At 35.7% G+C, this 22,969-nt stretch overlaps 1 protein-coding gene across 3 annotated transcripts in view; it reads right to left on the reverse strand.

The window, feature by feature from the left end:
• Nucleotides 1-22,969, reverse strand: part of DENND1B (DENN domain containing 1B) — a 232,323-nt gene that overhangs the window by 16,652 nt on the left and 192,702 nt on the right. For all 3 annotated transcript variants that reach the window (XM_045536506.1, XM_045536504.1, XM_045536505.1), the window contains 6 exons: nucleotides 22,327-22,428; nucleotides 12,389-12,479; nucleotides 6,558-6,598; nucleotides 5,827-5,895; nucleotides 1,479-1,535; nucleotides 530-634 (listed from right to left, as the gene is read on the reverse strand). In XM_045536506.1, the coding sequence (XP_045392462.1) occupies nucleotides 530-634; nucleotides 1,479-1,535; nucleotides 5,827-5,895; nucleotides 6,558-6,598; nucleotides 12,389-12,479; nucleotides 22,327-22,428 (465 nt within the window). The remainder of the gene's footprint in view (nucleotides 1-529; nucleotides 635-1,478; nucleotides 1,536-5,826; nucleotides 5,896-6,557; nucleotides 6,599-12,388; nucleotides 12,480-22,326; nucleotides 22,429-22,969) is intronic.

Genomic DNA, 22,969 nt, shown 5'->3' on the forward strand with positions numbered 1-22,969 from the left:
TACTATGTATATCAGAACATCATGTTTATGTACCTTAAATATACACAATAAAAAAAGAAATTGTGTCTGTAGGAATTAACAGAAAATAAGCAAAAACAGAAATCAGCAATACATTGTAAAATTACCATGATAAATGAAACTTTGCAATCGCTTCCATGTCTATAATTTTGTAACTATAATCTACTCAAAAATTACTTTCTAAAGCTAGTTTTCTAAAGCCACTAAAAGTATGATTTGGTGTATACCAATTTTGCCTAGTTAAAACCTTTAGAAGCCTACTTACGATACAAAGTCAGGGACACACACAGCTATGATTCTGAGCACTTTGCACACAGGGACTGATATCTGGAACATTCGATTCTCAATCTGACTGTAGCCTGCCCAGATTCTACCTACTCCTTTCCTCGATCAATACTGCAGGTTTTCTTACCACACGTAAAAGATTAATGGTTCCAAAACTGTTCCTAAAGAATTCATTGGAATTTCATAATTTGAGAATATGGAGGCTCAAAAGGTAAAACGGCCTCACCTGGGCAAGCTTGCACTTTTCGTTTCCTCCCTTTTCATTGTGTAGCACGTAGACCGGTGTGTACTGTACTGAGCCAGAACAGGCCCCATAATCGTCTTCATTTTCCTACATATGAAAGAATACACAGTTATTTCAAAGTACTCCTTTTATTATGAAAATTATTAGATGAATAAACAAAGTATCTGATACACATGCAAATAACGAAATAACACTTCAGCTGTAAGCTTACAGAATCTATTAGGAAGAAAATATATTTTTCAATAAAATGAATAATTTCCAAAATAATCTTATATCTTGAATAATTTGAATAAAATTTATATGGGACAATTTGCTCTATCACCACACTGGAAGTTTTAAGTAGTATGTTTTCTCCAAAGGTAAAAATTGAAAGCATAATAATTTATAATAAAATCTGCAAAGATATAATATATAATCAAATCATATACATATGTATACACATAAATATTCATATACTTGCATTATTCATAGCTTCCAATACAAACCCTCATATATACTCTTTCATAAATTAAGAACATTCTTCAATTTAAAGTAACTACTACTGGAAAGAGCCTACAAAACCGAATGATGGCATTCCTGGCTTAATTCTACACCAAAGGTATCTTTTTAAAAAATTCTCAGCTTGAAATAAGAACTTCAGTTGTGATATCAAGGCAATCAACTTTATGAAAACATACATCCTGTTAAAGCGTCTTTGAAGATCTCCCTGGTTCTGTGATAAAATATGCAAACAATAAGGAGATTATTCAGGGGCTGCGTATAGAATGGCAGAGAGTTGCCAGAGGGCTCGTTATAAAAAATACATTCTGGAACAAAGGGCTAAGTATATTTCAAAAGTCATTAAAAACATAAATCTCATGTGATTTGTAAAGTATAAACTTCAAACTAATTCAAGAATCAAGGTAGAACAGAAAAAAAGAATATAACACACCTTGTGTTTTAACTTACTCCTCACTTCCTTTAGTCCCAGCTTTGCATGACTTTTTGCCTAGAAAATAATAATAAATGTGTCTGGCTCAGCATGATTTTATTACCATTTAAAGAATAAGCACACAAGATTACATTTAATGAAAATGTCTAACTATTCACATTATTTAGAAAATGAACAGATTATAATCTAAAACTCTATTTTCAGGGATACCATACCACTTACTTTTTTATTATACCTAAATTAGCTGGTAAAAACACACTTAGTCTGTTATTTGCATACAAATATCCTATGAAGGCTAACACTTAGCCTATTTTGCCTTCTAAACTATAAAGGACACAAAGGGCATCAACCAGATTACTAATGCCCGATTTTAATTTAAAACTGTGACAAACTGGAGGAGGAGAAAGTACATCCCAGCAGCAAGTTTATCTGGGCAAAGGTTGGAACACTAAGAAGCTCAGGCAACTTTACGAAGCTTTACTGAAGTACTTTTATAGGCAGACACAGACTTATTAGCAGAGCCATCTTGATGGAATGGCTATTTCATACATGGTTTCCCTGGCAAAAATTAAGAGTCATTTAACAATGTAAAAGTTATGCTTATGTTTCACCAGGAATCTGGCTCCAACGCCTGAGTCTCGGGGGTCCTGCGGGGGTCCCTCTGGGGTGTAGCTTAACCAAAGACAACTGGGCTTCCACGCAAGCTTCAGCCTTTGCTCCACTGGAAACCCCCACTCACGGGGGCCAGAGTGAAAAGAAGAGGAAAGGAATTCACATGTATTTTGTGTTTCCTAAATATGTGACTGCAGTCTGGGTGCTTAGCTTGAATTACCTCATTTAGTCATCATAACAACGCTGTGAGATTAGCATTATTATCATCACATTTTACAAATAAGGAAAATAACTGCGGGGGTGGGTAAGTCCTCATAGCCTAGGTCCATTTAATTATGAAGTCTAATTTCCTCCCTTCTCAAAGGGAAAAGAGGAACTAAGGTTTTAAAAAGACATCCACTGAACTTAGGTCTCACCAAAAAGAAAAATTCACAACCTCATTCTACATACATAGAAACTGAGGTCACACAGACTTGAGACTCCAATGCCAAAGCCATGCTCCCAACTAAACCATCCTGCTTTCCCAAGTTGCTTCTGGAAAGAGTAAATACATGTCTTTCCCAAGTTCCTTCAAGGGAAGGATCTTAATTTCCTTCCAGTTAATATCTGTATTGCTCAAGCACAGTTATTTGGCATAGAAAAACTGCTGGAGAAATGTCTGGAAGTGAACAATTATTTCTTTATTGTAAGTGAGGCAAAACCAAAACACACTGCACACATGATAAAAGATAATCTGAAAAGCCAAATAACATTAAATTATATGCCATGGTTCTTTAGAATCAATAAAACATTTGCACATTGTTGTATTTGAAAAGCCACTGAATCTATTTAAAGGGTCCTATATTAATCCCTATATTTCCATTAGGTACAAATATATAATTACCAACAAAAAATGCTTCTGTTCCCATCCCCTAAAACTTGTGCCCACCTTTGCTTTGCTCACATTTAGACTATATTCTAGTTTATCTAAATATCCTCTAATCCACCCGATCACAGGAATCTTTTCAAATGCTTCTCAGTGTATGGAGCTGAAACTAGTGTCAGTCTCTTCCACGGTTCCGTAATCCATGCACTGATGACCAAGAAAACTTTTAGCCAAATAAAACATACAATTCACTTTGCTGATATCCTTAGGTTTATAGGAAAGAGTGTGTGTTAACTCTAGTATTCTTTATGGCTCCTGTAAGGATGGAAAAGCATAAGCATAGGAACTACAGAAAAAATTAAGCATAGAAATAAGTACAGAAAAATGTTATGTAAGTATAGGACAAATCATTTGCCTTGACAAATATATACATTTAGTACTTCACTAGTACAGTCAAAGCACAGGACAAAGAGATAGGGACACAGATGCAAAAGCAGGGACGGCCCCTCTGCCACTCACACAGAACCTGTCACATTCTTTGCTCTCACTCCAATGACAAGCACGAGGCCTACATGTCACGACAGGAGCTCAAGTAATTTGTTGAGTGAATGAAACAGATCTCACCTTTGAAAAATTTACTATCTATGAAAACCAAGGCGAATAAATGGTTATACCTACACAAAAGAAATTGGGCATTTTCTTCATAGCAATTCGAGGTCAAAGAAGGAATTTCATGTATGACATGATCACAAAATAAATGATAAAAATCATTAAGTATACTATATAAAGACCTTAATTTGCCTGAAATTAATTTAGGGAATAATCTTCCAAAGAGCAGAATTTTTAATTTGGAAAAATTTTACTGCCTTGTAAAGAAGTATTCAAAATAAAATACTCTACCAATTTAAAGGATAAATTTTTAAATAATAAGGTTTTGAGCATGTTTGCTTCATCATTGAGCTTTTATGAAAGATACAAGTGAAATTAAGAAGAAAAACACATATTTGGTAAAACAATACATCTTCTCTAAGCCTAAAGGAAACTTCAAGTGCTCACTCAAGAAAAAAACGCGGGGGCCGGGCGCGGTGGCTCACGCCTGTAATCCTAGCACTCTGGGAGGCCGAGGCGGGTGGATTGCTCGAGGTCAGGAGTTCAAGACCAGCCTGAGCAAGAGTGAGACCCCGTCTCTACCAAAAATAGAAAGAAATGATTTGGACAGCTAAAAATCTATATAGAAAAAATTAGCCGGGCATGGTGGCGCATGTCTGTAGTCCCAGCTACCCAGGAGGCTGAGGCAGTAGGATCACTTCAGCCCAGGAGTTTGAGGTTGCTGCGAGCTAGGTTGATGCCACGGCACTCACTCTAGCCCGGGCGACAAAGCAAGACTCTGTCTCAAAAAAAAAAAGGAAAAAACGTGGGGCTGTCGACTGCGAAACCACCTTTAGAATCTTCAATGATACCCATTTAGATACGAGAAATGAGGCTCAACGTTGGTTTGTTTTTTCACACGGCAGCTACGTGCTATTTTATCCTGAAGAAAATCTCTTTAAACACTGTTTAAATCATGCAACCAGAGAGGTCTTCCAGCAAAGACATGGAAACCAAACAAAAGGCAGAGGCTGATGTTTCCAAGGCAAAATGACAACCTCTTGCTTTTCCTTCACGTTAGGCTTCAAATAGTTCAGAATTTTGGGACTCTATTTTTGAATCAACTATGTAGACTGGTTTCCCTATGATAAAATGTAATCTGTGAAACAGGCTTTTTAGACAGAAAGGGTGGCTGCATTCATATTCCAATTGTAAGTCAAGAAAAGAATATGAGTTCTAAACTTTTATTAAAATACATTATTTTATTATTAATTCAATCACATCAATTCTCTTACTGAGAAGGCTTGTGAAGATAAATTCTTACAAAACCAAAACCATCGCCCTAAATATTTTCAGAAATATAAAATATATGACCTGTTGAATTAAAAAAATTTTACTGAATACCAACATACTAGCTTATCTCTCAAGAAGTTACTAGTCTAATATCAGAGATAAACACATCCAAAGACAAAACAAGTGCTGAAACAGAGGGTCCTACAGATCCTATGGACACACAAAAATAGGTACACAAACTCTTTTTGTGTAGGGTTAGAAAATTTTTTTTTCAGGGAAAAACTGCCTGAACTAAGCCGTATAAAAATGGAGTGGTGTTTACTAGGAGAATAAAGGCCAAGAAATGGACCTTCCAACTTGTAGGAACAGCTTGAGCAAGAGCAGAAGAGCAAAAGTGAACATTCACACTCATGGAAGGAGCAGCTACGTGTCCTTAGCTACAGAAGGTTTTGGGGGAATGAGAGGAACCGGACACAGGAGGGGCTAGGTTTTCAGGGTCTTAGCTGTAATATTAAAGAGATTTTTATTTTATTATTTACTTGTTGCTAGTGTTCCTGTAATTATTTTATTATATGCCATGAAGAATTAATGAAGAATATTAATTATGGAGAGCCAATACATCTTTGAGGAAAAAGATCTTGCTATATTTTTCTATTTTCTTTTCTACTTGAGCCTCAAATACACAACAAGAATTTAAAATATGTTCTTGAATGAAAGAATCAAATTTTTAAAAATGGTATTCTTCATCGTGGACTGTTTCAATTTGCTAAACAATTTTGCTGACACCTTTGAAATAAAATGAAGAATCATTTTTACGTTATATAAAAGAAATACCCTCTCTGTGCAGTGTTATAATTTAATAACTTAATTTGCTTTGGTTGTTATTAACCCTAAGGTTTTTAAAAAGCTTATCTAAAAGAAAAGTAGAAAATATTCTAAATTTACATGTTTATCACCTAGGAAAATGTTAAATATCAAATAAAAACTTACAAATTTATATGCTGTCCGTACAGCGGGAGTGGCTTTGGTCATCGCTGTGTTGAACAGAGCTCCTCCTTTCTGAAAAGAAAAACACAAACACATGCCCAAAATCCTTTCCCCAAAATGTCCTAAAAACAAAGCATTATTAGTGGTATAAAAAAGAACTTTAATCACAACTTAAAGACATATAAAAATTATTTCATATTTCGTGTTTTCAAGTTTTTATATACTATAATAATTTCAAACAAATTATAAACATTCTACTCTGTTCTTTTAGTTAGTGTAATATACCACTTAAAAATCATTTCTTAAGTTTAGGAAGACTTGAATGATATGACCAGGAATATGTATATATTTAAAGCTTAAAAGAAGTGAAATACAATGTTTATCAATGATTTTAATGTTGGGCAATAAAGTCTCAATCTGTGAAGGATTTTAAAATTCTTATCAAATCCTCCTACCTCAGCTAATTCCTTGTTCTGGAATGTAATATAAGGCAACAGTGAAATCTTGCTTTTCAAAAAAACCCAATTATCTCTGGAAAAAAAGTTTCTATTTTAAAATTATCTTTATGAATATCAACAAACTATAAGCATAAACTAAAAATATTTTAAATGTAACACAATATATAAACATTTCAAATATTGCAAATAAACAGCATAAATATAAACAGCATACTTTTACTGAACACTTCTCCATATGTTAGAGCAAAAGAATAAACTTTGAAGACTTATTATTACCTTGACTGTATGCACCCACTGTTGATAGGACCTCGGGTTCCCTGGAATATATAAAAATTAGATGTCAGGAATAGTTGATCAAAAATAAATTCCAGAAGTGAAAATTTACCAAAAACTAGTATTTCCAGGATTTTAGTAGGCAAATTTTATCTGCAATGTTGTAAAAGACGTAATGGCATTGTAAGAACTAATAAATTGCTCTAATTCTTAGGAACAGAGTAGTTAGCACTTTTAAGAACAGACAACCACTTAGCACTTTTACAAATAGACAATCACTTTTTCTTCATTCATATATGAAGTTAATACATTAATATTATTCTGACTTCTTTCATCTTAACATTAGCTTCAGAAGGGGAAATAAAACCTTTCTTTTGAAATCCAAAATTCCTTTGCTTTTTAAACTGATTTTTCAATGTTTTATGTCTATGTTGCTTTTCAAAAATTTATCTTTTACACAATTTGGTTTATTTTAAAACAGTATTTCATGTGTATAGGGAAATAAAGAAAACTAAAAGGAAATTTAGAAATGCAAAGAACCATGGGAATAAAAAAAGCTTCTTCTATGGCTATTAAATATTAACACAAATTAACAGCTAATTGTTCATGCAAGTCAACTATAGTTTTACCTCTGAAAATATTCTCTACCTGTAAATCTGTAATTTGGAAAAATATTATCCAAGGAAATGTTAAGCAAAGAAAGAAACAGAACAGAATAGAAAGAAAGCAAAGAAAGAATAAGAATCTGGGTATTTTACTTCATGGTTCATTATTCCTTCAACTCTGAAATACTACCTGTAAGACTGCTAAACAAAATATAGTAAAAATTAACTTATATAGAAGTTTTCTCCATCCAAGTACCAGCCAGGCCCGACCCTGCTTAGCTTCTGAGATCAGACGGCCTTAGGTGTGCTCAGAACAGTTCAAAATTGCAAAGATGTGGAAACAACCTAAGTGCTTATCAGTACATGAGTGGATTAATAAAATGTAGTATATGTATACCATGGAGTATTAGCCATAAAAAATGGTGAACTAATACCTCTTGTATTAGCCTGGATGGAACTGGAGACCATGCCTCTAAGTTAAGTGTCATAAGAATGGAAAAACAAACACCACATGTACTCACCATTAAATTGGAACTAATAGATCAATACTTATGTGCACATGTGGAAATAACATTCACTGGAAATCAAGCAGGTGGGAGGGGGAGAAGGCGATGGGTAAATTCGCACCTAATGGGTACCAGGCACTGTATGTGGGTGACGGGCACACTTATAACTTTGACTCAAATGGTACAAAAGCAATTTATGTAACCAAAGCATTTGTACCTCCATAATATTCTGAAATTAAAAAAGTTTCCTCTGTATCACTTCCAAAGCAATTACATTAGAAAGCAAAAGGGGCTGCTCAAAGCTAATCCACTGAAAAGAAAGTTAATAGTGAGAATTACCAGTAATAATCTAGAATTATGTAGTGTGGGAGCAAATAGAAAGTCTCTAAGAATAAATACATTGTTAAAGATGATAGGGAAATGTGGTACAATTTAGGCAGATTCCTGTTAAAAAGATTATTTTGGCTGGGCACCCTGGCTCACGCCTGCAATCCCACTTTAGGAAGCCAAGGCCGGAGGATCACTTGAGGCCAGAGGTTCAAGACCAGCCTGGGCAACATAGCAAGACTTATTCCTACCAAAAAAAAAAAAAAAAAAAAATTAGGCAGGCGTGGTGGCACATGCCTGTAGTCCCAGCTACTTGAAAGGCAGAGACAGGAGGATCCCTTGAGCCCAGGAGTTTGAGGCTGCTGTGAGCTATGATCATGCCACCGTATTTGAGCCTGAGTGACAGAGATAGCCCCTGTTTCTTTAAAAAAAAAAAAAAAAATGCTAATTGTCTCTTTAAATTTTAGTGTTTTTATGATTTAAGGTTCCTATTTCCATAAAACTTATGAGACAAGCACATTCTTTAGTAATTTTTTAAAAAGACCTTTTTCTTTAAAATTAATGTGAATGCTAAAAAAAAAATCCCTCAGAGTCCTTCTTTTAAAATAACTGGATTACGGTACAATAAACATTACTGAGGAAAGTTTAAGTTGTTTTTCTTAAACAAGTGATTTTATCCTCACATTTGAGGATAAAGTATCTTTATTTCTCACTTGTGCCAAGACTTTCTCTTCAAAGGTATTTCTTTAAATTCCAGTAATTTGCACTTATTTGTCAAAAAGTGTAAATTGATCTAAATTGTTCAATGAGGCCAGAAAAATGCCACTGAAACTGATAATTACCTACACCACTTCTTCAAATCTGGTACTAAGTAAAAGGACATAGAAACAAATAAATAAAAGACTGATCAGATTCTATCAGGAAACTAATGAAGCAAATGCTAATAACAAAGTAACCACGCACCTCTACATAAAATCAATCCTTAACAAAGGAGGAAAATATTTCTCCTAGTTTTATTTTAAATGAAAAAAATTATAAGAAAAAGAACATGCTCCTAACTACTCAATATTTCTTAGCTGCTTTTTCACAGATCGACATTTTTGTTTACCAAATTGCATCCTTTGTTCTATTCTTGTCCTCTTTTACACCTTTTAAACCTTATGGATACTTTTCCCTTTACACTTTTCCTGGTATTTTTATTATTTTCTTTTAGGTTACGGTTAAATATTCTGTGAGGGTCTCATGAAAGGAATCTTATGTGTAACATGGATTTCCTCAGTAGCCCTGAAGAAGAGGATTCACAGGACCCAAGATGGTTTTTGAAAATTCGCATGCATTCATAGATTCTTTAACTGTAGTTCTATATTCAAATGTGGACCTCGATGTCCTATCTCTGACTGTTCTGCATTGAATACGTTTAACCAGAGCTACAATCATTACAAAGTTCCACCATACTCATCATATTCAATCATAGCCATGGGCATCAGCAACAAAAATGCCGTGAAAACTACCACTGCCGTGATGCATAAAGGGGAGAAAACAGATGCTTCTCTGAAATTTCCTAATTATTTTTACGTAAAGAACATAATTTTTTTCTTCAGTTTTAATTAATATTGATTCTCCTATAGTGATCTTTCTGGGAGCTTTATGTGTAAAAAATCCTCAAGAGATATTCAGAAAAGATAGGAATTTTGCTTTTATCCAGTCAGAGTAGGAAAGTGTGGGTAATACTCTTGCCTACTGAATGTTCTCTCATTAGGACAATCTCCTACTGTAAAGGAGAAATATATTACAGTTATTATAAAGCAAGAGCTTTGGAGACAGGCAGATCCATGTTGAGCTGAGAGTCTCGCGACCACGGGCTCCGTGACCTCGAGCAGATCACCTGGCTGGGTGGCTCCTAAAAACGGCACAATCAAAATGCCTCACACGGTGCTGTGAGGACTAAATGAGATATTTCTGCCACATACTAGTGCTTGACAAGTATGACTAATTATATCGCTATGAGAGAAACAACAAAGTTAGACCAGTTTACTTCTCTGAAGAACAGGTCAACGCCATGACAAAGGCATATTCTTCCTTCTCACACAAATACAGGGTCAATAACAAATGTTCGGGATTGGACTCTAGGAACTATTTTTGGAAATGCACGAGCACACACACACACATGCTCTCACATACCCTAGATAGATTCCTCCTATTTGGTAGTCGAATAGTACTAATTTTTATTGTATTATTCATCTTTTTATTTCAAATTCTAATATATTAATCTTCTTCTAAAAATAATCTAAAATACAATAATTAAAAAATAACATGTGATACTCAGGCACAACTTTTTAAGATACGTTTTTGCCGTACTCACTGAAATTAGTATTTGTCACACTGGGCTTTCCTTTTGGGTAAGTGTTGGCTTCCTCAAATTAAAAGAAGAATTCAAAACCTTTTCATTTTAATAAAGAGCAACAAAGTAGTTGGCATCAAGTTGTGCTGCTGTGAATGTAGCCGTCTCTAAGTCAGATGCTAACCAGTAATCATACACACCCCATTCTTCTTTAAACAATAAGACCTTTCGTGAAAATTTTAGTAATCCCTCCCACCAGAAAAGCCACCTACCTCTATTCTAATACATAAGTCTCTGGACCAATGGTTAAGACTACAGAATTTAACTGTACAAAAGGATCACAGTTCTATCCCCTTATTGTCACAGAATGTCATCTTCAATTCTATAAAAGCTACTAGCCCCACGGGTCATAGAGATAATGAGATAGCAGTTATGTAAATACTGAGTAGATGTCTACAGCAATTTGTCAATGAGCTGACAATATTTTGCTTATCTGCGCTGAGGAGTAAAAAGGTGTTATTTTAACACAAAAGTTCCATTGAAGCTAAATTTTTACCCATGAGCCGAGGAAAGCAAGAAGCTGAACGATTCCACATCCAGCTGACTTGTCAAGTCAGGTAAACTAACTTTTTCCCCAAATGCTTTCAATGAAATGCTGTACTTATATCAGATAAAGGTCTACAATGCTAACTTCATTTGTATCTCTCTTAATGAACAAATTATCTCAATGATTTCTATGTTCTCGTGGTATGAAAATAAATCTTAAGAATAAAATTAAATTTTGTGAAATTTAAAGATGAGTACTTATTACTTTTTGTCTTTTCATGTTTTATTTCTCAATTCTAGCAACTATTTATTCAAAGATAGACCAAAAATTTTTTCTCAAAATAAAGCTACAAAGAAAAAGAAATTACTATTATACCACATCAAAAATGAACATACCAAGATACAGAGGATGGGGATTTTTGTTTATTTAGTTCACCTAGTATCTAGATCAGTGCGTAGTACATAGGAAGCACTCAGCAAATACTAAATGCATGAATGAATAGGACATTTCAAGAACTCAAGCAAAATTCTCTGCAAGTCAGGACTACACACCAGAACAGTGTAGCATAAAAGTATCAGTTCACAAATAATTAATTGCCTAGAAAATTATAACATTGTTTGAATATTCACATTTGAAGGATTAATTATATTTATAGAATGGTAAACTGAAAACTTTCTTAATACTGCAGTGGTCTGCAAAGTAAAAAAGGTAAAGACTTCTATATAATTATATACTTATAAAAGGAGTTGTGTTCAAACCTTTCTTTTCAGATTATATTACAATCTACTATTTCATTCATAATCTCAGTTCTCAAATTCATATTCAGTAAAAGCCATCACCAGTAATTTCCTTTTTTTTTCTTTTTTTTTTTTTTCTGAGACAGAGTCTTGCTCTGTTGCCCAGGCTAGAGTACAGTGGTGTCATCATAGCTCACTGCAACCTCCAGCTCCTGGGCTCAAGTGATCCTCCTGCTTCAGCCTCTCGAGTAGCTGGGACCACAGGCATGTGCACCACCATACTCAGCTAATTTTCCTATTTTTTTGTAGAGATGGGGGGGTGTGGTCTCACTATTTTGCTCAGACTGGTCTCAAACTCCTGACCTCAAGCAATCCTCCCACCTCAGCCTCCCAAAGTGCTAGGATTATAGGTGTGAGGCACTGTATCCAGCCCCACTAGCAGTTTTCTAGCAGAAGAATGCTACTATTCAGGAGGAAAGGCTGGAAGATAAAAACTAATTGGATTTCTGTTATTTATTTCCAGTAATATTAAGAGATTATCTGAGCCAACAGCTACCAATTCATGAGACCATCTTAATGCCTTGAATAACATATATCAGGCAAAATAAGTTAATACCATAGCTCTTACAAGGTGAAAAATGTATTTAAGACATTATATATTTAGGAGAAAATAATTAGTTGTTTATGAAATCAATTGTATCAGACACAAGTGCAAAAATCAAAATAACTGTTATTCAGAAACTGGATAATCATATTGCAATTAGTCTTTACCTCCACAAAAGCCACCTGAAGTGATCTCTTCTTCAAATACATCAGAGAAACCTCTTCCTGCATTTATTTTTGCTAGTCGACCATCAATAAACTGAAATTAAAAAGTGTCAAATGTTTTAATTTTTTATTTATTTCATAAGACTAAATTTTTACTTACATAAAAATATTAATAGCATACCCTCTCATATAAATTATACATATATTAATATGATATACGTACATACACATACAAGAAAATTCTCAAACAATGGAGAGAAGAGGTGTTCAGTAAACAGCAGCTAGTTAGTTAAACCAGGAAAGCACAGTGCAGGCTAACGTTACTAACAGGAAATAGCCCAGCGCAGCAGTGCAGAGCAAGGTTCTGGACAGCTTGCTCAGTGCACAGTCTCTACACAGGGCTTTGCACAGAGGCGCTGCTGCCGTGCTGAGCTATCTGCCCAGGGGGCTGTGTCCTCCTTCACCAGGCCTCAGTTTCCCCAGTACCTACCCTCATGGTGTCGCTGCAAACAGTAAATTAGATTAACTTAGCCAATGTGCTTAGCACAGTCTCTAACTCAGAAAGTATCAAAGAAATGTTAGATGTTACTACTTTTGAGATTACTATTAAATTCACTCAGTAAAATAAGTAACACTCCTAGTCTAAACAATTATGTTCTAAACCATAAGAGCACCAGACAATTTTAACCATTGAACAATAAAATAAATACAGCTTTCACAGTTCCTGGCATACGTGTTGACTGATCAGAATTATGATTATTAATCTAAATACAGTTGAAGTAAACACATATTGACTTGACATACAGAAGGTTATTTTAAACAATACTTTTCACTGTTCTTAAAAAAGATACTGGAATGGGAAACAAGCTATCAAAAGCACCGGAGGACCTTTTCCAAAATGCAGAAATGCAGATACGCTGCAGAGTACCTTCCACGACCTATTGGACCCTATCCCTGACCTGTTCCAACACACATGCATATCACAGAATCTCCAAGTACTGATATTGCATTTTAAAAATACTCCCAGGTATTTTTACATGACCAACCCCAGGTGAAAATCTATGATATATTTTATATGTGTACGTTTTGCTGGTAGTTGCTTACTTTTTATTTTGTTGATTTGGGACATCTGAAATTTGATGTGTCGAGGTCACTGCATTTATAATGAGGGTGAAATGCCTGCGAGGCTCCTTCCGCGAGAGGCAGGGGCCACACAGGAAGGATTTACACGCTTTTTGCAGAGTAGACCGGCAGATATGAAGATTAACATGAAATGTTGTTTCACGCTAAAATTAACTAATCCTGACCATAATTAATTTCATCCTAGACATTTGAATTTTAACTGAATTAAAATAAAACAGCTTGACTTAAAAAAAAATCTCACTCTTCCGACGTTTCCTATTTGAATGGCTAGTGGTCAAAACTGATCGGGAGGAGTTGCCTAGGGCAACACAGTATTCCTCAGATAGCAACTGAAGATAATTAATAGCAGTAAGTTGTATCAGTTATACTGTAAGACTTTGAGACAAAAATCTCTTGCAGACCAAAATTAACAAAAAACGGAAAATGAATTAACAGATTCCTGTTCAAAATATGGTTTAACCACCTTTTCATTACCATAAAATGCTTCTGTGAAAAAAATGGGGTAAGATGGCTTCAAATAAAGACAGCCTAAAAGAACAAAGTCTTGGCTTTCTTTAGAGCATGAGTAACTCTCACAAAACTTAGAACTCTCTGAGGCCAGAGACATATTACCCATTTTTGTATCCTCATTCTTGGCATGCAAAAGGTTTGTGTAGCAAAACTGAACACGGAATGCGGGGTATGAAAGGCCTGCATCACAACTCTGCCACTTGCTAAATTTCATGATCTGTAAGACTCTGTTTCCCCTTCTGAAAAATGGGAATAACAAAATACCTTACTGGGTTTTGTAAACACTAATTAAAATAATAAAAAGTGTCAATATTATAGACAGAATAAATACTAAATCATTCTACTACCACCTTTTCCATCTCTATCCATTTTTGAGCTTCCTGAGGGAAGGCTCACTGTCTTTCTCCTACATGCAGCTTATAAATACCTGGCAAAACGCCCAACATACCGTTTGAACTGAATAAATGCTGCTCAAAGACTGAAGTATACAGAAAAAGTGCTAAAGGTCATATACTTTTACCTGGTTTTAAAGTTAAATAATTATGATATATAGAATCAATTCATTTCATTCTATCTTGAGATCAAAGCTAGTAGCTCATAATGTGAATGTCTTTGCTACATATTAATATAATAAATGGTAATTTGAAAACAAGGCAGTTTAAAATGCATGCAAAATTTGACTTGCACACATTTTCAACACAGCATTATAAATCAAATGAAAGTGATCTAAATCTGACAGATTAAGTATCATTTTTTAAAAAAATGAGCTGAAAGCAAAATGATAAATTTAAACTATTACATTACTGACAAGTAAAAAAAACTAAGACACCCTTTTAAAGGACTTAATTTGCTCTAGAAGATTAAGACTCCAAGACTTTAAAAGGTTTTCATTTTTGTGTCTATTGGAAATAATCCATTCATTTTAGAAATGAGTGGCATAGTTTAAGTCTAAAAAGAGATAAATCCCCAAACTATTTACTGATTATGCATTTTTGAGCATGAGTAACTTCTTTGTGTTACTAGTGATTTGAGCCAACAGAAATTATTCACCTGGTAAAAACGACGTGTTATCACCGACTTTGCAAACAATCCTGTCAGTGACAATCAGACACTCACCAATGCACACAGAATTAAAACGTTTGTTCTTAAAAGATTGATTTCGTGTACATACACACGCACAATTATCTACAAACACACACTCACTCACTCACACAAATACAGACACTAAATAAACCAAAAAGAGGTATTAATGGAGAGAAAATGCAGAACTTAACAGTTCTCCAAACATACTTTTCCAATTTTTATTCAGTAACAGCTTTTTTTCCCCAAGTGGAGTTGGTTCATGGTCATGACACTCTACTGACTCGGGAGCATCGCGTAGTAAGTAAAAGGGATAAGAACGTTTTTAGCTACTCCTGAACAGAAGTAATTTTGAACTAAAAAAACCACATTATTTCTCTTAAACAACTATAATGTGGACTCTATTATTAATACAATATGCCATGAAACGTTGTTCCATTAACCAGAGCAAGGCCCTAACTCTCTTCAATTCTATGAAGGCTGAGAGAGGTGAGGAAGCTGCAGAAGAAAAGTTTAAAGCTAGCACAGACTGGTTCATGAGGTTGAAGGAAAGAAGTCGTCTCCGTAACATGCAAATGCGTAATGAGCAGCAAGTGCTGATGGAGAAGCTGCAGCAAGCTATCCACAAGATGTAGCAAAGGTCATTGATGAAGGTGGCTATACTAAACAATAAATTTTCAACATAGATTTTAAGGAAAGGTTTCCACTGGAAGAAGATCCCATCTAGGACTTTCATAGCTAGAAAAAAGAAGTCAATGCCTGGCTTCAAAGCTCAAAGGAAAGGCTGACCTTCTTGTTAAGGCTTATGCTGCTCATGACTTAAAGTTGAAGCCAATGCTCATTTGCCATTCCAAAAACCCAAAGGCCCTTAAGAATTAGTTATTACAAACCCACTCCGCCTGTGCTCTATAAATGGAACAACAAAGCCTGGATAACAGCACCTGATAGCATGGTTTACTGAGTATTCTAAGCCCACTGTTGAGGCCTACAGCTCGGAAGAAAAGATTCTTTTGAAAATATTACTGCTCAGTGATGATGCAGCTGGTCACCGAAGAGCTCGGATGGAGATGCACAAGGAGACCAATGTTGTTTTCATGCTGCTGACACAACGGCCACTCTGCAGCCCTCGGACTAAGTAGTAATTTTGACTTTCAAGTCTTATTATTTCAGAACTACGTTTCGTCAGGCCATGGCTGACATAGACAGTGATTCCTCTGATGGATCTGGGCAAAGTCCACTGGAAACCTTCTGGAAATGACTCACCATTGTGGACGTCGTTAAGAACATTTGTGATTTAGGGGAGGAGGTTAAAATATTGACAGGAGTTTGGAAGAAGTTGATTCCAATGCTCACGGATGACTTTGACGGGTTCAAGACTTCAGTGGAGAAAGTCATTGCAGATGTGATGGAAACAGAGAACTGGAATTAGAAGTGGAGCCTGGAGATGCGAGTGAATTGCTACAACCTCATGATAAAACTTGAAAGGATGGGGAGTTGCTTCTTATTGATGAACAAAAAGTGATTTCTTGGGATAGAATCTACTCCTGGTAAACATGTCATGAACACTGTTGAAATGACAACAAAGGATTTAGAATATTACCCTTGATAAAGCAGGGATAGGGTTTCAGAGAATTGACTCCAATTCTGCAGGAAGTTCTATACTGGGTAAAATGCTGTCCAACAGGCTGTATGTTACTGAGTCCATCAGCGTGGCGAACCTCACTGTTGTCTTATCTTAAGAAATTGCCACCGACACCCCACCTTCAGCAGCCACCACACTGACCAGGCAGCACCACTGACACTGAGGCACGACCCTCCACCAGCAAAGAGAGGACGACTTGCTGAAAGCTCAGATGATCTTTAGCATTTCTTGGCAATAAAGTATTTTCAATTAAGGTACATACATTGTTTCTTAGACTTAATGCTGTTGCACACTTTGCAGACTTTCATACGCAGTGGGAAACCAAAACCTCCACGTAACTCACTTGGTTGCGACACTCCCTTGATCTCAGAGGTCTGCCACCAAACCCAAACGTCTCCGCGGGGTGCCCAAGCTCCAACTGTGCTGATGGATGAAGGAGCGGATAAAGAATACCCGAATGAGCGTTTCTAAAATTTCAGTGTTCCTATTTTTTTTGTTACTGCATTAATAATGCATATTCCTGGACTGTAATCCAGACCTTCCGCATCAGGAATTTGGAAGGTGAGACTCAAGAACACACACGCGGCTCTCTAGGTGAGTCCGATTCGGGCGGGTTACGATCACACTGTGAAACACTGTTTAGGGCACTACTTGAAATCAGGTAACAAAAGATGCTGAAAAAGATGTACCCTTTGCCCCAGATAAGCACTCTCCTCTTGCACATTTCTCCATCTGCCTTAAGTCCCCATCTCTCTCCTGTGTCACACTGTATTCTTACTCTTTTTTCATGTTATGAAATATGTGCTTGATGCCATTACCATCTCCCATCCATTAACATGTCAAATGTTTCCTTAATACTCTAAAGCTGTTGAATCTTTATTACTGGTAATACATGTGTTGATCTTACATATAGATTACGTAGCATGGGTAGCTATCATGAAAAAGATTAATGGAAAAATGTAGAAATTTGTAACATTATTTATGTTAAAAACTTCTTAAAATCTTCCAAAATCTCCAGCTAACATAAAAGGAAAATATTTGGCTTCTGACCCACTTCTTTTATCCAGCGTCTTGTAAGTAAGGGAAACTGGGTCACGGTACAAAATACAAAGTGTGCTCAGGATCTTACAGAGTTTTCACTTCCACACACCACACCATTATGTGACTCCAAGATTAAAATTGTACACATCATTCAATTTAATATGCAGTAACACTTGATTCCTATGATTTTTGTATTACCCCTAAATAAATTCTGTTATTTTCTATTATATTTCACAAACTCTTCATCTACTAAAATTGTCAAAACATTTTCATGTATAGTCCTTATAATAGCGAGTCATTATGCAGCTCGTATTTGATTTCTTTAACAATATTGAATGCCTATTATGTATTACATATTAAGACACAAAAACTCTTAAAACACAATCCTCATTACAGTCTACAACTCAAGAAGGAGCCAAAGAAACCACAAATACTGTATGGTGCAAATCCAAAATGCTAAAAGAAGAGGAGTTTATGGAAGTATGGGAGGTCAAAACCTGGAAAAGGGATATCTGAGTTGGGCCATAAAGAATGACTGAGTTGGGGTATGTTAAATGGAGAACGGTTATTTAAAGCAGAGGAAACAAAAACAAGGACACATACTCCATTTTTTTGTTCATTTATTCCTAGCTGGATGGATATCTTTATGGTTCCCTAGATACAAATGTTGATTCCACTGTATACCAGCTACTGTGCAAGCTTTCAACAAATTATTTAGCTAAGCTTTCTGTAATTTGGTTTTATAATCTGCCAAGTGGCAATAATAAAGTGACTTGTGCCACCCCTCTCTCTCTTTTAATACATTTTCAGAGTAATCTGTGTAATCTTTATAAATTATAAACTGGATCCATTCATACCCTTGCTAAAACTTTCCAATAGCAGACTGTTCAATTCAGAATAAATGTAAACAACTTATGCCTTTGAAGCCCTGGATGATCTGTCCCCTTTATGACCTTCTACTAACAGAAGTCTGTAACTCTTCCCCTCACCACACTTGATTGATTCTGATCTTAAGACCTCCTTAGGTCTTTGCAATAGCAATTCCATTCACCTGTAATAAGATGTTCTTCTTTTCATATCTCAAAACTGACTGTTTCTTTACACTTAGTATCTTGAGCTTAGCTTAAACATCACCTTTTCAGGAATGGCTTTTCTGATCATCCAATTTAAATTGTCCATCTAGTCAATCTCTCATACCCTCTGAACTTTTCGCTTGCTGATATTTTTCTTATTTGTTGGTTGTTTGTTAACCTGTTTCCTTCATTTGAAACATCAACTCCAAGACAGACAGCTATGCATCTCTGAATGGCAAGTGCTTGAGTAGCAGTTCCTGACCCAAAACAATCAATCAACACATACTTGTCAGAGTGGACCAACAAATAAAATGTGCTCCAGGTAATACAGGCTCTGAGAAAGGAACGTAGACTTAGTGAGAGGAGGGATGCTCAGGGAAGCTGCGAAAGGCCAAGCTCGGTATAAAGACAGACAAATTACAATAACATGGGAGAAATGCTGTAACTCAGATGTGAACAAGTTCTAAGGGTACAAAGGGACAGAACGATTGGTGTAAGGGTTGGCATTTGAAGAGGCTACAGAAGAGTGACAGGATCATATTAACACTGGTGATACATACAACGTGTGCAAAGCGTTACACTGTGAAAGACACATCTGAAGGAATTTTCAATGTGATCAGACATCGAATTAGAACAGGAACCCAGGCAAGGATCCGAAGCCCAGAGAAAGCGAACATCTTACAGAGTGCAATGCTCTGGGAATGGGGCAGAACCAGGACACAAACCCGGGTCTGCTGGACTCCGAGCCAATGTTCCTAACAGTGTAACAGGCATGCCACTTACGGCATGTGGCCAGAAATTCAAAGCCAACGGATGAACATGGTGTGTTTAACTGAAATCTTAATTTTACTTAAGATTTACTTAATATGAAAGTAGAAGGAGGGTAATTTAACCTGTAATTTATTTTAAATGTTTCAATTTAAAATACATACTGTGATACTGTGGTACGTAATATACAATGTGTATGAATGTTTTAGAAAAATGCAAAATGCTTCCTAAAATCTGCTTTTCAGTGGGCTCCTACAGGCACCTCCCCATACTCTAAAAACACGTGTTCTCTTCTGCCTTGAGCAGTACTTTGTTGGATAGAAAACTTTGAGAAGTATACATTTATAATATCTTATGAAAGCCAGTAAAGGTTTTGAGGGAACACTAGAAGAGATTTTTCCAACTGGAATCTCCTCTATCATTTTCCTCCCCAATAGAGTTAGGATGTAAACAAGCAGAATTATTTTTGGAAAAAAAAAGTATCTATTTCAACATTTTTGTGCTCCTTCACTATTATATAAATTTCTTAACAGTAACCTAGATTACCAGTTAAAAGAACCTATATTCATGGAAATCCCATGAGTTTATGTTAATAATAGTTCTAGACTACGCTCACGGTCCTTACCTATGGCAAGTGTATAGTAAAATGAGCAGAAAAAACATAACAACAAACAAGAAAATAATTTCTCTTATTGTGTTAGTATAGTATGAGATAAAGGTAAGAGACCTAAAAATAATGGCTTAAATCTCTGAAAAGCTGAAAGCTAAAGAAAGACGGTGATGTCCGAGTTGTGGATTTAAGGAGCTGTTTCTGGGATTTCTTCCAAATCCATTATCTACAGAGGAATTCATCCAAATGGAACCTACTGTCATCCATTTAAGCCATGTTTATTTCAGAGTATCGTGGAATGTTAGAGCCAAAAGGTGTCTAAAACTTAGTGGTCTTTTACCCTTACTCTTGTTACAAATACAGAAACTGAGGCCAAAAGAGGTTAAGTAGTCACAGCCTATTATTAGCTAATGTAGAAATATTAAAAATATATGTTTTCATTTAATACTTACTTTTAAATATTAATACTTTAAGTAACAATGATAAAGCAAGGACAAGTAGTAGCTGATGCTTTGCCGAAAGAACTTTGCCGAAATAAACCTTTGTTGTTTTAAAAGAAAAATTTACTACGCTTTATTAACTTTATCAAATGGTAAGAATCTAGTTAGAAAATCTCATGGTGAAGGGAAGTAACAAGTTAGATTTTCTACCCACCCATTCAATCCTTGACCCCCACATATAATTAGATCTTCACGAACCAGTTTTGGTAACAGAAAATAATACTAAAAGGGCACTAATGTGCAACTCAACAGGCATCCGCTGTGTATGACTAGCGTGAAACTGTACCAAGCTACACTTCAGCACTGATAACACTCATCTTCCTCTCAATGCTGGAAGTAAGGCCGGGCACAGTGGCTCATGCCTATCATCCTAGAACTCTGGAGGGCTGAGGAGGGAGTATTGCTTGAGTTCAGTAGTTCAAGATCAATCCTGGGTAGTAATTCAGTCTAGGCTTAGAGACCTCTAGGGACAAAAACCTCCAAAAGTAGCTCATTCCATCTTTGGAAATTCCCAAGGCAACTCTGATCCTGAAATCCATGCTCTTCAAGTTTGTGTATAGAATAACTCTAACCCTTTCCTTAATGTAAAACTTTTTTTATTGGAAAACAGATCTCCCTCAGAGTTTTTTCTAATCTAATTTTTTTAACTTCCTCAGAATATGGACAATAGTATTTATTTGTTGCCATGCTAATTTCTTTAATGACCTAATTTGAAGGTTATTTCAAGTAATATGGAATTTTTTCTCCTAACAGTCCAAAGAAATTGCTACTAGATTTTAGCATCTCTAAGGCATAACTGAGTTTTTTTTCATGTTTGTATTCTGGCCCTGAGCACAGTGTATGACACACCTGTGGGTCTTCATTAAATGCTGAATTCACATGGATAACTTTACACTTACAGTTGTTATGTGGAAAAGGAAAAGCAAGTGTTAAGAACTTAATTTATATTATATAAACAGAAACTAAGACAACCCAATTTAAAAGACTTGCTATGGTCACACAATGGCGCAGTCCATCTAAGATTTCTGAGTTCTGGAGTCAAGCTACTGCATTTTTGAAATGGGCAATTATATTATCTCAATGAAAAATCAGGACATATAGCAAAACTATGAATATTATTTTGAATTTTGAATTTATGATTATTAGAAGTCTTATGAAGCTTAAGAATTAGTTAACTGTTCATTTTATGAATTATTGTATCAACTGGATTGCACTGGAACAGTCCTATAAAAAATACAGTTTACTTACCGTATCAGTCTACCACACACAAACTAACTTCTAAGATGTGCTACCTAACACTATCCTGCTGCTCTTTCTTCTGTAAATGTACACCCTTCCTTAGTGAGACCTTAAGCTTAATAACTTTTGATGAGGAATTTTTTAACAGCAAAGTTATCCCATAATATTTCTGGAGTGTTAGGCCATAACTAGCTATAAATTTACAAAAGAAAGAAAAGTTTCCTGCAATTCCAGAAAAGATATTACTCATGGTTTGAACATAGTTTTACAGCAATGAAAATGTGTGACGATGACAATGCTCTGTTACAAAAGAAAACGTGGAGGCCCACTCTTACCTGCTTAAAAAGTTGGAGGTTAACTGCAGTTTCCAAGAACTGTTTCATCACACTTGAGCGGTGCTTGACGAAACTCTCCTCACAGAAAGTGACAGGCTCCCCCTGGGCAGAAGCGAAGGTTTTAAGGGCATCAGTCAAAGGTCAGGCACGGGAACGGGTCTCTCTGAGGCCCACGGACAGCCGAACGGGCGGTAAGGCACAGAAACACAACATTCCACATAGCAGCAGCTGGGTTTCAGGTGAGTAGGCATATTCTGTAACTGATAAGCCTATACTGTAGCTTTCTAATCAAGGATCCTTTGGACTCTGAAAATTCCTAAATTTCATTCCCTCAAAGTGAGAGTAAATCCCCTAAAAACAAAGATTTGACATTATCAGATTGAATTATGAGTATTAACAATAGCATACCTGAAAAGGACTGGTAATTTTATTTAATCATGATTAGAAAACATTCCACCTATAACAACTGCTGCATGATTTTTGCCATTCATACTAGCTTTCATGATTATTAATTTATTTTTAAAATAATGAAAATGTTTTACAATCACCTTATCTTCCTGATTGCAAATACAGTTCTGGTTGTCTTTCCAGGGTAAGTCCTACTCGGCTTCTGCTATTATCAACGCTTTGTGCTAAGCAATCA

This window comes from Lemur catta, chromosome 23 (assembly GCF_020740605.2).
Source record: "Lemur catta isolate mLemCat1 chromosome 23, mLemCat1.pri, whole genome shotgun sequence".
In the NCBI taxonomy this organism is placed as follows: domain Eukaryota; kingdom Metazoa; phylum Chordata; class Mammalia; order Primates; family Lemuridae; genus Lemur; species Lemur catta.